We start from the raw sequence: 16,316 nt of genomic DNA, 5'->3' as shown, positions 1-16,316 counted from the left end.
AACCCACTGACTTAACAATCCACTAGCAGGTCATAGTATGCAACTTGAAAAACTCTGCCCTATCCTGTCTCATTTATTTCAGAGGAGCTTCGAGGCTTTGGAATTCCCGCTCTACACAATGCTCCCACCCAGCTGAGCGCCTGCTGTATGCCGCACACCATGCCCAATGCTGGCAGAGCTGGGGATGGCAGAGAAGGGTCACACACATAGACCAGAGGGCCGTGTGCTAAAGGTGGCAACAAAGGCATCCACGTGCCACACAGACCGGAAACCTGAGGGCATTAAGCTACCAGTGAGCACCAAGGTCAGGCACCACCTCCCAGTGGTTGGTATCAGAAAGCAGACAGAGGTATCCTTGTCCCTCTCAGCCTCCATGCCCTGTCTTATCCCAACCTCCCTCCTTCTCTCCCTGAGAATGGCCCAGAGGGTGGAGGAAGATCACATGGCAGCTCTATTTGGAAACACGAGGATGACTGAGTTGATCCTGGCAGCCGCCTGGATGCTGAGAGCCTCCATGTCTTTCCAGCGCCAGGCTGGGGATGCTTTGGGGAGGTCCCTTTAGAGTGGCTGTCTTTATGATTCACTTGGGGGCTTGTTTCAGAGCTGCCTGTTCCCCACTTACTAAAGCTTTAAAGGGAATTCATGCATCTCAAATTTATTTCTCATAAAAATTTTGTTTTATTTTTTCCACCACCCTCTAAGCATTCTGGAAGGAAAAAATAAGCCACTCTGAAGGCATCCTAAGCTTCTACAATCATCCCAGTGAGGTGCTGCAGGAGCTCAGCTACAAGTAGCGAAGAGTGCAGAACTATTTCCATAATGGAAGACAGTGCAGCCCTACCTCGTTGCTGTCACTGCAGCCCCTCCTTCCTCCAGCAGGCCCTTTCATTCTCACCTCCCTCCAGCCTGGGGATGAAGGCTGTGGCCTGGCTCTCCTGCTGGTCTGCAAGTTGAGAAGCCACTCAGATCACTCAGATGGATCAGGGAGAAGTAGAAAATAGAAGCAGGGAGACTCCAGCAAGGAAACAGTGGCTGCCTCCATATGCCCCCTCTCTCCAGCTCGGGAGCAGGGGAAGAACAACCAAGGCCTCCTGCAGTGGACAGGGACCTGGGATCAGTCAAGCTCTTTCAGAAGCAGCTGGCCACTTGAGGTAAACCAGGAGCCCCTCCTGGACAGGGGCAGCCCCTGGCTTCTCTGTATCACCCGGGCCTGGCCGAGGCCGGGCAGCAGAGGCTCTATCCCAGGCTGAACTGACTGGGAAACACAGCCCAGTCACTGATGTCTCTCTTACCTGGCCAGGTGTGTGACAGGCACTTGGCCATGAAGGCTTAGAGCTTTAGTTTCTACCTGTGTCAAAGGGAGACCATCACCCTGTGGATGTGGGATGGCACATGACCATTCTTGGTAAGATGTAAGATGCTTCCACATGTCGAAATTATTACTGACATTCTGCAGAAAAGCAGAATATGTCTATGCAAGAGGAGCCAAAACAGCCGATCTTTGCTCTGTGGCTGTGCCTGCTAAGAGATATTGTCTGCCTTTTAGAAGGGTAAGGACCAGGAGATCTGGGCCATCCTTGCTGCCCACTTTGGTGCAAGTCACTTCTTGGACTGCAGCCGACATAGATACCCACTTGACCTGCTCCCCTACCTGGGGAAAAGCCACCTTCTTATCTTGAACCACCTTTTGGGGGTGGGGGATAAGCTTCATCTGAAAGATGAGAGGGCGCTGAGATTCACAGAGCTGCTGTGAGCCTTCCAAGGCCACAGTTAGGATATGGGGAAGCCAAAGCCGGTGCTGGTGAAACCCACCTGTCCACCCACTGCACACCCAGCTCTGGTCTCGCTCAGTTACTGCCCCATTTGATGAGCAGCAGAAGGAAGCGGAGGCATCAGGAGGGGCCACAATGAACAGAGACAGGAGAGGAAGGACCCAGGCAAGAAGGGCCTGGCCAGGAATGCAGGGGGCGAGGGGCTCAAAAGCAAGCCCCTGGGTGAGCAGGACAGCACAGGAGGGAGAGCTGCGCAGGCCAAGGCACTTCTGGGCAGGCTCCTTCTGCTTAGAGACTACTCAGAGGCCCCAGTGACCCAGAAGCCAATCCGGGGGCAAGACACTTGAGGACTCTGGTCTTGGGAGCATAAGACTGAACCAGAGCCCACCCCCCAGGGGCTTCCCAGAGGCCAGGCAAGAGAAGTCCATCCTGGGCACAGGGCTGTTCTGGAATCACATACTGTCCTGGCACCGCGGCAGTGTCACTGTACGACCCGATGCTCTCTCATGATGTGTTTGGGCCTCGGTTGATTAATCTATCCAAGGAAACATCCAGAACCTCAAAGGTCAGCTGGTCTCATCTCCCACCCAGCCAGGGTCAGAGTCCTGCCTGTGGCACCTCTGACAGATGGGCACTCGCCATCACATGAGGTAGGCCATTCCCCATCACATGGGCCGAAACTACTAGGACCCATCTGATGGAGAATAGCTCTCACCCTGCCTGGGCCAGGAAGGCATAGAGGAAGCCCTAGGCCACAGAGGGAGCCCCACACAGGGCTGATTCCATGTTTATTTGCACTAGAGGAGGGGTCACCCTTCTACCACTGCCCAGGGCCTACCACCTGTCACTCCAGCTGAGGTTGCCTGCTGCTGACTTTGGAATGGAAGGCTCTCCCAGCAGAAGCCTGGGCCTCAGCAAGGGGTCAGGAGGTACTGGCTCCTCTCTCAGAGAAATGGCCTCATGTTGCTTTTAATCAAATGGCATAATGGCTATAAAAGGGAAATGAAAGCATAACTGAAGGGGGTTATGATGAACATCACTGGCAAGGCCATGTGAGACAGAATGAACTGGGGCCAAGCCACCGAAGGAGGGTGCTGCGGAGGGGAGGGCACACAGAGACCCCACTCAGTGCCCCGGTTCTCTGGGCAGGTTGGACCACTAGCTGGAGTTGAGGCGCGGCTCTCTGAGGTCCTAATGAGACAGAAGACACATAATTGCTGCAAGAGGAAGGAGGGACAGCTTCCTGACCTCAGCAGAACCCACCTTCCTGGGGTTTGCTGTTTGCAGAAGGCACCTATCAGACCCCTGGTTCCCTGGTGGTGAGGGCCCTGGCGGGCTGGGCTGACAGGGAGCAGTGTGTTTGTTCTGGAAGGCATAGAGAGGCTGTGCTGAACATGGCTGTCTAGTGGGCCCTGCTCACCCCTATGAAGAGGTCTCTGTGAAGCCAGGGGACTCACGGAGGAAAAAGCACACAGCAGGCCAGAGCCGAAGGGTCTGAGACAGCCTAGGCTGGCAGGTGAGATCTGGAGAGGGAGAGCTTGTGGTCCACAGTGGCGTGGCTAGTTCACAGCTACACTGTGGTGAAAGCCAAGGCCATCTACCTGCCAGGGAATGCCAGTGTCCCACCCAGCACCCAGCAGGTGACAGGGCCTCAAAATGTGTACCTTCCCAGGCCCCATGTCCTTTGCTTAGGCATCTGAGACAGAAGGCCCAAGCTTTTCCTCCCGCCTGTGAAGGTCAACTCCAGAGCCCTGTGCCCTGTGAGCGCCTCGTGCAGCAGCCCAGGGCCAGGTGGGCCAGGCCCACTCACCTACGATCTCGTTCTCCTCCAGGTTGATGGTCTCCAGTGCCGGCAGGGCGGTGAGCTGCTCAGGGAAGTCCTGGAACTGGTTCCGGGACAGGTCAATGGCCTTGAGGTGCTGCAGGGCACTGACCTCGCTGGGGAGGCGGTGTAGGAAGTTCCCCTCCAGGCGGAGCTCTGCCATGTGCAGGGAAGGAGAGAGAACAGGATGAGGAGGGGGACACCCCGAGACCACAGTGACTGCCTGCTGTGGCTCTCACCCTGCTGGGGCCAGGAAGGCATAGAGGAAGCCCTAGGCCACAGAGGGAGCCCCGCACAGGATTGATTCCATGTTTATTTGCACTAGAGGAGGGTCACCCTCCTACCACTGCCCGGGGCCTGTCACCTGTCACTCCAGCTGAGGTCGCCTGCTGCTGGCTTTGGAATGGAAGGCTCTCCCAGCAGAAGCCTGGGCCTCAGCGAGGGGTCAGGAGGTACTGGCTCCTCCCTCAGACAAAGCTTCAGCTCCAGGCCCTGATGGGGCAGGTCAGGATGGGCAGCCTCTCCCCCTCGGGGCTCCCCATACTCCATTTAGGGGACACCACTCTCCATGGCCCTCCCTGCTCAAGGGGCCACCAGGGGCAGCCACATTCTTTCAGTGTCATGTGCCCCTTCTCCCCTGGCCAACCACAGCTGACCCAACGTGGGTGGGTTCCTGCTCTGAGAGCAGCCGCTCTGAAAGTTGGCTAGCGACACATGCAGGGACCTGCGTTGGAAGGTAGCTGGGTCGGGGGAGTCCCTCTGCTGGGAACCCGGCTGAGGCAGTGCCAAGAGATGGGGCCAGATATAGTGTGGGCTGAAGCTGAGATGCTGTGATTTAGTGACAGAAGCCGGGTGCCCACAGGGCCCTGTGCAGGGAGGAGAGCTGGGGGGCAGGAAGCAAGGGCGGTAGGTGGCAGAGGAGCACAGCCCAGGGCTGACGGGAGGAGGACCTGGGGTCCCCATGCTTGGGTACACACTTGCCATGCCCCTGCTTTCACTGTTCTTCCTTAGGACGTTATTTAATCCCCACAGAAAGGACATCGTCTCACCTGTAGAAAGGAGCTAACATCACAATGCCTATCTCTAGGGCTGTGGGGAGATTAATCTGTGAACACAGGTGAAGCAGCATGACAGGGAGAGGCAGAGCTGAGGTCCTAGGGGCTGCCCAGTCCCCGTCCAGGTGTGGCCTTACAGTGAGTCTCTCCCCACCCTGTCTGACCCGAGGGAAACTGAGGCCCAGAAATGCTGAGTAACCTGAAGAATGTCCCCCAGTTCTTCTCCCAGGGCTGGCTTTGTGGGCATGGGGCCAGTATATTCACACGAGGTCTCACGATCAGAAGGGCCCCACACTTGGGGTGGAATGCCCTGTATGGCCATCTTGAAGTCTTAATAATTTTATCCTTGAACCTGTATTTTGTCAGTGGAGCTGGGTCATGGAGTCTGAGCTCGCACATGATCCAACCTCCTACTGCCTCCCCAGGATGGCTGCCGGCTCTCCCGCCTGGCCTCCGCCTCCCCATCCCCGCTCTGCAATGACACTGCAGCCCTCCACCTCAGCAGGGAGGGTCACAGTCAGGTGTGCGTTCCATGTGTCTCAGGGTGGAGCACGTAGGCAGCAGCTCTCCCTCACCCTCACTCAGGGCCCCTGGGGCTTAGCAGGAGTGAGCCTCTTACCCACCCCTGAGCTAGGTACTGGGCAGGTCCTGACGCACAGGTTTAAAGAGCCTTGGAGTTGCCTGCCTGCCATGGCTGAGGGTGGTGGACACTTAGGAAGGGAAAACCTGGCTCAGCTTCTTCAGATCACCCCAGGCCAGGGTGGAAGGCAGTCAGTCCAGCATCTGGTAAGAGCAGAAACCTAGCAGCTGTCAGGCCTGAGGGTGGCTGCATGGGTGCCCTGCATTGTGGACAGGGGCCCCGGGCCCTCTGAGTCTGTCCTTCCTCCCTTCCGCCTTCCAACCTTCCTGAGTCTGGTTTGAGTTTGTCCTTCTGGCCTACTCCAGGCACCTCCGGAGAAAATAAGCCACAAAATATGAATTATATAATTTCATGATTCTACACGTTTTTAATGCTCTCATAATCGCACTTAAAACTGGCATTCCACAACATAAAGATAAATGGTAAAATTCATGCTAAATTTTGATCTTTCCTTACTTAGAACGACATGAAAGAGTAAATGAAAGGCACCATGACACATTGAGAGAGACTGCAAAAGAAAGGAAAAAGCTTCCTATGTAACTTTTAGAAAAATGACCCCTGATTTCTGGAGTCATTTCTCTCTGTGCCCCACCAGTTTTGCAGCTGGCCCTGCCCCGCTCAGTGTCCACACCTGCTCTTCCATAGCCCCACAACGCAGCTGCTCTGAGCTCCCCACAGCCCTTCCCAGGTATCCCTACAGTGAAAGCTGACCCCCTGCACCCTTCCCAGTGCTCTGCATACACACACACACACACACACACACACACACACACACAGACACACACGCACGCGCGCCTGACTACCAGCCCCACTGCAAGTGCCCTGCTCCAGCACACTGGGGCTCTGGGGAGACAGGAACTACATCTGATTCATCTTCGTCCCTACATCCAGCCTCTTGCAGACACCTTGTGTCACTCAGCAAATACGTGCTGAACAATGACTCTTCTCCCCTCAGGAGGCAAATAGACACTGCAGGGGGCCTGGACTGCCTTCCATTTTTCCATCTTCAGGGACGTCAGAACCCAAGGTTCCATCAACAGGTCCAGTGTTCGCTTCATGCAAACCCAGGCCTCCCCTGGCAGCCAGGTTCTTGAATAGCCACACCTTAAATCACAGAACGCTGCTATCCATCATTAGGTCACAGTGTTGGGGGCTGGGCAGAGTGGCTTATGCCTGTAATCCCACACTTTGGGAGCTCAAGGCAGGAGGATGACTTAAGGCCAGCAGCTCAAGACCAGCATAGGAAAACCCTGTCTCTATAAAAAATACAAAAAAATTAGCCAGGCATGGTGGTGTGTGGTTGTAGTCCCAGCTACTCAGGAGGCTGAGGTGGGAGGATCACTTGAGCCCAGGAGGTGGAGGCTGCAGTGTGAGCCATGATGGTGCCTCTGCACTCCATCCTGGGCAACAGAGCCCAGGATGTCTCAAAAGTAAATAAGTAATAAAAATAAAATGCTCTTTACCCACATATTTGTGAGGCTTGCTACCTGACTTTATGTGTGTCTTTGCTCAAATGTTACTCTATCTAAAGTAAGATCCCCTCCCATTGGATTCCCACTCTCTGCAGTATTTACCTTCATAGCATGTTATCACCTAACATGCTGACTTACCTGTGTATTCACTGCCTCTTCCCATGAGAAGGTAAGGCTGCACGAGGGTGAGCTTTGCCTGCATTGTAGAAACGTGTGCATGACACTGCCCAGTACATGGTGAGTGCTCAACAATGATGAGTACATTATGATGATTATATAAATGAATTAGTGATGAGTGAATGAATGAATGAATATATCACCCTCCCAGTTCTGCCAAATATCTGTTCCATACACACCACTGTTTGTCCTTAAAATTGATTTGTTCTTTTTTACTTATATAAAAAGAAAATAGGCTGGGTGCAGTGGCTCACATCTGTAATTCTAGCACTTTGGGAGGCCGAGGCGGGCGAATGACTGGAGGTGAGGAGTTCAGCCTGGCCAACGTGGTGAAATGCTGTCTCTACTGAAAATATAAAAATTAGCCAGGCGTGGTGGCATACACCTGTAATCCCAGTTATTTGGGAGGCTGAGGCAGGAGAATCCCTTGAACCCAAGAGGTGTAGGTTGCAGTTGCTGAGATTGTGCTATTGCACTCCAGCCTGGGCAACAAGAGAAAACTCCATCTCAAAAAAAAAAAAAAAAAAAAGAAGGAAAGAAAATAGTTGTTAGTGCGTCCCACAAAAATAATGTTATTCATTTCCCTCTGGACACTGTTGCCAGATGAGGAATCAGGGCCCTGGGTGGATTTATACCAGTCTGGCGTTGGCGGGAAGAGCACATTCCAGGCTGGGGGCAGCTGCCCCATGGAGTTACTCAGAAGTCACTTCGCTGGAACACACATTTCTTCTTAGCTGAGAACACGGTCCACTTTCTCTGGCTAGTTGGTTCTTGTTTAGCGCATTTCTCTAAGCCCTCACTTCCTAGGAACAGGCTGCCATGCTCCATGGTCTGGCTGCCAACAGCACCTTCAAATCCGCAGTTCACAGCCTGTGTGTCAGTAAGGCCTGTATGGGCCACAGAGGGAGCAGCCTGGCCTCTGTGGGGCATCAGTGGGTGCTCATAGGGCATTTCTGAGGACACAGCTTTGCTTCCAGGTTGCAGACAGGGAGGTGGCCAAAGTCCTTGATGGTGCCAGCTGTGCCCTGGTTTGTTTCATTTCCATTTCTGGAATCCCAGCATGCCTACACCACCTACAGGAAGGCTCCCCAACAGCTCACCTAGCCCTCACCCCTCCCTCCCTGGGACGTGCTGCATTCTGCACCCCACCAGAAGATCTGCTGGCCTACACAGACACCCAGGACATGAGCCAGTGCCTAGAAGTGGGGTATTGCCCCATGCAGAGTGGGGAGTGGGGCCGCCCTGAACCTCTCCCCCTGAGGCTTGTGGTGGGAGGCTGTACAGTGGGTGTGGGGGTTACAAACACATGCTGTGGGGCAAGGTGTCCCAGGATTCTGCCTGACTGTGTGACCTTGGGCAAGCTGTTTATCTTTGCCTCCATTTCTTCATCTGTGAAATGATGACAGTACTAGATCCTCTTTCTCTGCGGGGTTGTTGTAAAGTTTCGATGAATTAATACATGAAAAATACTGAACAGTGCTAGGCACACAGTAAATTCCACGTACGTATTGAGATAGACATGAGGATGGATGGACGGACAGACTGATAGATACGGCAAACCACGCAGGGCACCCGGAGCAACCCAGAAATCTGGTTAGTACTCAGTTACTTATGTCCTAGACCTGCATGGCTAACTGCCCATGCTTAGACTGAGGAAAGAAGAAAATGCTCTTTGCAACAAGAATACCCTCTGTTGCTTCAAAAAGCCCCGGTGAATTAGCCGGGCGCGGCAGCGTGCTCCTGTAATCCCAGTTACTCGGGAGGCTGAGGCAGGAGAATTGCTTGAACCCAGGAAGTGGAGGTTGCCGTGAGCCAAGATCGCGCCACTGCACTCCAGCCTGGGCGACAGAGTGAGACTCCGTTTCCGGGGTAAAAACAAACAAACAAACAAAAATCTCCCGCGGGGCCCTGAGGCATTTGGGAACAGGGGTTTGGAACACCAAGCATCAGGAAGCTGATAAACACAGCCAGTGTCACAGACACACAGCACATTCACTTGGGGGGAATCTCAGAAGCTGCTGGCCCAGGCTCTCACGCTATAGGGCCAGACCCCACACACAGCTCTGCAGGGCCACCAGGATAACTGCCAGAGGGAGGGGAGGAGAATCTCTCCTTGCTTGATTTTGTTATTCCCAGTTTTTTGACATATTCAGAATTTTTTTAAATGGCCTTTTATCAAACCAATTCAGGCATGAGTCTAATTACATCCCCACAGTGGCTGAGAAAAGTAAGAAGCATCTACCTCTGGAGACATTTCCAAGAGCCTGCTGGGAGCTGGCCCCTGTGTGCAGCGTTGGGGGTCACGGTCGATGCGGCCGTGGAAGCTGATGTGGGGGCTGTGATGGTTAATTTTCTGTGTCAACTTGACTAGGCTAAGGGATGCCCAGATAGCTGGGCATGATTTCTGGATGTGTCTGTGAGGTTTTTCTGGAGGAGATCAGCATTTAAATGGGTGGATTGAGTAAAGATCTCAGGCGGGCACGGTGGCTCACGACTGTAATCCCAGCAGTTTGGGAGGCTGAGGCAGACGGATCGTTTGAAGTCAGGAGTTCGAGACCAGCCTGGTCAACATGGTGAAACCTTGTCTCTACTAAAACTACAAAAATTAGCCAGGCGTGGTGGCATGGCAAGAAGCCTGCAATCCCAGCTTCTTGAGAGGCTGAGGCATGAGAATCCGAGGCATGAGAATCCAAGGCATAAGAATCCCAGGAGGCAGAGGTTGCAGTAGCTGAGATCGCACCACTGCACTCCAGCCTGGGCTACAAAACGAGACTCTGTCTCAAAAAAAAAAAAAGTAATAATGATAGCTAACACCTATTACTACACTAATAGAGCACTACTACATTTGAGGCACTTGTTCTAGGGATTTACATGTAATCGTCATTGTGATTTTTCCATAACCCATTACCATCAATTTACAAAGAGGTGAAATAACTTGTCCAAGATCACAGAAACCCCAGCTTCTCCACAAGGTATGTGACTTTCCTCTCCCAACCCCCAAATCAGGATTTGAACCCCAGTCAGCCGTGTCCAGAGCCTGACTCCTCATCTCATCAATCACTGTCCTGTCTCATGGGCTCTGCATCTGTCCCTTCCCCCAAGAGAAGCAGGCCACCGTGGCACCTCACTTCATCCAGTTTTGCACCCCTAATCCCTTCAATACCTGTTCTCAGAATACATAACCAGCAAATCCTTGCTTATTCAGTGGCCAGAGAATCACAAGAGGGGAACCAGGAAGGACCTGGTTATGTTGTAACTCATCAGGTGTCCTTGGGCCCATCCTCTTTCCAGGTGACCTCATGAGAAGGTCTTTCCTGCCTATTTATCACAGGCTGTGATGACGAGCTGAGAGGGATGTGAAAGGCAGGATGAACCACACAAGTCACACATTTACTAAGCACCTACTATATGCTTAGCCTTGTAACTGAATGTAAAAAGGGTAATCTTTGTTTTTTGGAGGTTTTTTTGAGATGGAGTTTTGTTCTTTTGCTCAGGCTGGAGTGAAGTGGTACAATCTTGGCTCACTGCAACCTCTGCTCCCCGGGTTCAAGCAATTCTCCTGCCTCAGCCTCCCAAGAAGCTGGGATTATAGGCACCCGCCACCACACCCTGCTAATATTTGTATTTTTAGTAGAGACAGGGTTTTGCTATGTTGGCCAGGCTGGTCTCGAACTCCTGACCACAGGTGATACACCCGCCTCGACCTTCCAAAGTGCTAGGATTACAGGCATGAGCCACCGTGCCCGGCCAGAAAAGGGTAATCTTTGAAAATTAAATACACTCAACAAGGCCAGGTGCAGTGGCTCATTCCTGTAATCCCAGCATTTTGGGAGGCCAAGGTGAGTGGATCACTTGGGGCCAGGAGTTCAAGACCAGCCTGCACAACATGGCGAAACTCTGTCTCTACTAAATATACAAAAATCAGCCAGGCATGGTGGTACACAGCTATAATCCTAGCTACTCAGGAGCTGCGGCAGGAGAATCGCTTGAATCCGGGAGGTGGAGGTTGCAGTGAGCCAAGATCACACCACTGCATTCCAGCCTGGGCAACAGAGTGAGAGTGAGACTCTATTAGAGATACAAGACACATGACACTTGGTTCCTGGATTATGGAACCTTTGCAGAAACAAAACTGAAGGCCAACATGAAAGCAGGAATCAAAAGGGAAAATAAGAGAGGGTCAGTGCAGCTGTGACACATGGATTGCAGGAAGCCAGTCAGAGCCAATGATGCCAAAACAGCCTCCACTTACTCAACAAATATTACTCAGCACCTACCACAGGGCAGGCTCTGCTAGACAGCGGGAAATCATGGCTAATGAGACGGACTAGATCCCAACCTTAACAAGCTTACAGACGAGTGCAGGGAGAAATAGTAAACAAGAAAAGAAGGTTATTTCAGATTGCTGGGAAGGCATTTGAGTTCAGAGTTAAAAAAAAAAAAAACAACAAAAAAAAAAACCAGTTCTGCAAAAAGCCCACGGAAGAACTATCTTCTTCTTGTTGTCGTTTTATTGCAATGGTTAGAACTCTGAGGATGAGAGTGGACATCCTTGCCTTGTTCCCAGCTTGCGGGAAAGCCTTTCATCATTAGGTCTGATGTTAGCTGTAGGATTTTTGAAGATGCTCTTTACCAAGTTGAGGTAGTTTCCCTGTATTCTTAGTGTAATGAGAGTTGAAGTTTGTCAAATGCTTGTTCTTTGTCAAATGATATGATTGTCTGATTCTTCTTCTTAAACATTTTTTTTTTTTTTTGAGATGGAGTCTTGCTCTGTCCCCCAGACTGGAATGCAGTGGCGCGATCTCGGCTCACTGCAGCTTCTGCCTTCCAAGTTCAAGCGATTCTCCTGTCTCAGCCTCTTGAGTAGCTGGTATTATAGGTGCATGCCGCCACTACACCCAGCTAATTTTTTGTATTTTAGTAGAGATGGGATTTCCCCATGTTGCCCAGGCTGGTCTTGAACTCCTGAGCTCAGGCAATCCACCGACCTCAGCCTCCCAAAGTGTTAGGATTACAGGCGTGAGCCACCTCACCCAGCCTAGCCTTTTCATATGATATATTACACTGATTGATTTCTAAAGTTGGATCCAGCCTTGCACACCTGGAATAATTGATAAATCCCGCTTACACATGTCATATGCTCTTTTTATACATTGCTGAATTTGACTGGTAATATTTTGCTGAGAATCTTTCCATCTATCTTCATGGGAGATATTGGTCTGTATTTTCTTTTACTTTCGCATTTTTGGTACTGTCTTTGTCTGGATTTGATATCAGAATAATATCAGTTTCCTAGCATGGATTGGGAAGTATGCCCTTCTCTTCTGTTTTCTGGAAGAGGCTGTGTAAAATTGATGTGAATTCTCATTTTAAAAGTTTGATAGAATTCCCCAATGCAATCATCTGGGCTTGGAGATTTCTTCTTTGGGATCTTTTTATTTATGAATTCCACTTATTTGATAGTCATAGGTCTATTCCGGTTGTCTATTTCATCTTGGCTGAGTTTTCGTGGTTTGTGGTTTTCAATAACGTGGTCCATTTCTTCTAAGTTGCCAGATTTATAAGAATAAAGTTGTTTATAATAAACCTGGGAGGTTTTGAGTGGGAGCAAAACCATGGAGCTGCTTCTAGGCCCCCTCCCCAAGGGAGGGCAAAGAGAGCAGATTCCTGGGGATGGATGTCCCACCCCTGTCAGTCACCCTCTTGCCCAACCCCTAGGGCTTTATGAATGTCAGCATATGTGCCAAATTCCACCCAAATTGTTAGAATAAATCTCCAGGTAGCCAAATCTGAGCTCCATGGAAAGGAAGCATTCCAGAAAAAGGCCTTGAATTGGACAGAATGGGGCCATGCTTCCTGATGTAGGGGGCAGGGCTGGCAAAACAGCAAGTTCTCCCCAGCCATACAGCTTCACTTCTCAGAAGCCATGGCCCAGCAGGGTCTCTGAGTTGCTTCTGTTCCCACCGTGGTATCCACTGCCTGTATCATGAGCTGCCTGTATCATGAGCTCTAAAAATCCTCTGTGCAGTAAGGTGGGGTATATATACACAATCAGTTAAAAACAGCCTCTCAACATTAGCTGAGAAGCAGGTGATCACACTACCTGCTTCCATGGCAAAGAGCCTGACCGGGGACCCGGAGACCCTGAACTGAGGTCTCGCCCTGCATCTTCCTGGAGGTAGGTCAGAAAAGCCACTTCTCCCTTCTGAGCCTCAGGGTCCCCATCCGTGAAGACATGGACTTGGGGATCTCTCCAGTTCTTTTCTCACTGAAATTCCTTGTGGAGAGACAGATTCCTATGACTGGACCATTGTCCTGACTACTTGACCAGAGACCTCTCTTGTCGACAACTAAGGCCCCCAGTGTCTTCACTATCACCGTATCAGCAGCATCATTCATCAAGAATTTTGCATGCACCAAACCCTACACAGGGCGCCTTATATGCATTATCTCCAACCTCACAAAATCACTATGGAGTAGATGTTTCCCCTTTCTCAGATAGGGAAACTGAGGCCCACAAAGGCCAACTTGGGCCAGCAAGGCTGCTGATGCCTTAGCTTTCTTTTTATCTCTTATACGGCCCCAAACTGGGCGCTTAAGGTTTTCTCTATTTTTTCCAGTTCAGAGGAAGAACAAAAGTGTGGCCAAAGCCCCAGCCGCGGGATCAGCCAGTGTGCTGAGCTTCCAGCCTAACACAGCCACAGCCACGTCTGGCTTCGCTTCTCCCCTCTGGAGTCACAGCACCCCGGCCATCTGCCCAAGGTCTCACTGCCTCCTCTTCTGGACAGAGAGGGCTGAGATCTTCTGGTCCCAGATGACTGCATTAGGGGTTCCAAAGATTCTTCCTACACTCAGGCCAGGGTTCAGAGTGGAACAACCAGGGCTCCCAGGATGGACCGGGGCTCTGGAAAAAGACCCCACTCCATTCCACTCCCAAGGTTCTACCCAGCCTGACAGCAGCCCCCATCATGACATTTTCTTATTGATTACACCTACTGAATTGTGGTTTCCAGTGTCTGTTAAATGGACCTCTTCTTCCCCAAGTTCCTCTTATTACTTCCTGTACCATCCTTATCTTGGACAATTGCCAAGGCTGACTCAGAGGCCTTAGATTAACCCCAGCCGAGAGAAGCTTGCCGATTCCATTAAGGGACAGACAAAGCTGACCTGCAGTAATTATACAACCCATGCTCGAAGGAATGTGCCAGCTCCAAAAATACCTGCTCACCAGAGCTCAATCAGCACCTCAGCTCTGAACCTGCGTCAATGAGCAGTCACAGTCCCTGACTGCATGGACTCCCCCGCAGGGCAGAGTCAGATGGTCAGGTAGGCAGTGTCCTTCCAACGGCCCATGCTCAGTGCTGAGGAGGCTTCACACAGAGACAGCTGCTGCCCACAGGGGTCAGAGGGCATTTCCAGATGCCACACTCACTCCTCAGGGGTGAACAAGGGGAAGGGGAGAAAAAGCACTTTTAACTAGGTCTGGAACAGACTAAAATGAAGTACTAAACATTTTGCCTCTGTGAAAAGACTAAGGCAGGCCAGGTGCGGTGGCTCACGCCTGTAATCCCAACACTTCGGGAGGCTGAGACGCAGATCACTTGAGTCTAGGAGTTCAAGACTAGCCTGGGCAACATGGCAAGATCCTGTCTCCACAAATAATACAAAAGATTAGCTGGGTGTGATGGTGTGCCATAGTCCCAGCTAGTCAGGAGGCTAACGTGAGATCACTTGAGCCCAGGAGGCAGAGGTTGTAGAGAGCCGAGATTGCACCACTGCACTCCAGCCTGGGTGACAGAGGGAGACCTGTTTCAAAAAAGAAAAAAGACTAAGGTAGCTCTTTTTTCTTGCTGTGTGACGTTGGGCAAGTTACTTGTTACTTATGCTCTGTTTGCTTACAACAGTACCTACCCGTGGTATATTATAAATGCTACTATTATGAAGTATATTTATATTTATATAGGCATGGAATATCTCTAGTACTGGTAATGGTGGTTGTCTCTGGACATGGACTTAGATGTCTGGGGACAGGAGTAGAAGAGCAGCCTTATTTTTCCCTCCTATCCTTTCAATCTTCAAAATATCACATTGTGTGCATCTACTGTCTAATCAAAAATAAGTAAGTAAATAGGATATGCTTTTCAAATGAAGCCTTAGAGCTCTGGAGGTGTGGCAGAGACACAAACAGCAACTAAAGAGGTGCTCAGGAATGGGTAAGAAGGGCAGAGGCAGGTATGGAAACATTTGAATCGCAGAGCTAAGAGCAAAGGAGAGCTGCACGTAGAGCCTGGAAGAGGGAAGTGAAGGGAAACTGCAAAGTCTTCTGCCGTACAGGGTTGCAAGAAGTGTTAGCTTGGGCTCTGGAGGACAGAGGTACCAGAGGCTCAGAGCCACACTGTCCTGGTGTTCCAGTGTGCCCTCCTCCGCCAACACACTGTACAGAGTTCCGGGCCAGGGGTGTAAGGGGGCTGTTGAGGTCTGCTGGTTTCTAGGGGTGGTTAAGATACAGGATGGAAGTGATGCTCTCCTGCTGGTGCAGCAGTAATACATCTCCAGGCTGCCCCGACTCCCCTTCACAGGGAATTTAACTTATTTTTTCTAGCTCTGTAGGTTGGTTGGTCTCTGCTGCGTGGTTCTTCCGCTATATGTAGCAGAGCCTCAAAATGCCCTCTGACCTCAGTAATCCTGTCTCTGGGATTCTACTAAGGATGCCAAAGCCCATGACGCTTGGGTTCCTTAACACTGCTAGGAAGGGCTGACCCACTGCCCAGAAGCAGCCATGCAGGGGTCACAAACAGTTTGGCCTTTGCTTCACTGAGGTCATCCAGGTAGCTCCAGGGGTGGGGCGCCCTTGAGGACTGATGGCAAAAACTGAGCAGAAGGCCACACCTAGTCACTGCCTTGATATCAGGTAGGGATTCTTGATCATCTGCAATTGGGGTCTGCCCCTTGTGCATAACTCAGGGGAGACAGACTCTCCCAGACCCCACTATTCCAGTGCTGGGCTGCACTGAAGGCACCAGAAAATGTGCTTCTGGCTGGGCGCTATGGCTCAGGCCTATTATCCCAACACTTTGGGAGGACAAGATGGGTGGATCATCTGAGGCCAAGAGTTTGAGACCAGCCTGGCCAACATGGTTAAACCCTGTCTCTACTAAAAATACAAAAATTAGCCAGGCATGGTGGCAGGTGCCTGTAATCCCAGCTACTCGGGAGGCTGAGGCAGGAGAATCAGTTGAACCTGGGAGGTAGAGGTGGCAGTGAGCAGAGATAGTGCTACTGCACTCCAGCCTGGGCGACAGAGCGAGACTCCATCTTAAAAAAAAAGAAAAAAGAAAAAGAAAATGTGTTTCTGACAGAGTAGATCTGCCCGATCCC

At 51.2% G+C, this 16,316-nt stretch overlaps 1 protein-coding gene across 7 annotated transcripts in view; it reads right to left on the bottom strand.

The window, feature by feature from the left end:
• LRRC20 (leucine rich repeat containing 20) overlaps positions 1-16,316 on the bottom strand; it is an 87,077-nt gene that overhangs the window by 25,171 nt on the left and 45,590 nt on the right. For 6 of the 7 annotated variants that reach the window (XM_025397312.1, XM_025397309.1, XM_025397313.1 and 3 more), the window contains one exon: positions 3,583-3,750. The exons of the other annotated variant lie outside the window; for it this stretch is intronic. In XM_025397312.1, coding sequence (XP_025253097.1) covers positions 3,583-3,750 — 168 coding nt within the window. The remainder of the gene's footprint in view (positions 1-3,582; positions 3,751-16,316) is intronic. 7 annotated transcript variants of the gene reach the window in all.

This window comes from Theropithecus gelada, chromosome 9 (genome assembly GCF_003255815.1).
Source record: "Theropithecus gelada isolate Dixy chromosome 9, Tgel_1.0, whole genome shotgun sequence".
NCBI classification, from domain to species: domain Eukaryota; kingdom Metazoa; phylum Chordata; class Mammalia; order Primates; family Cercopithecidae; genus Theropithecus; species Theropithecus gelada.
The sequence above is the reverse complement of the archived record's forward strand: the minus strand, read 5'-3'. Positions and strand labels throughout refer to the sequence as shown.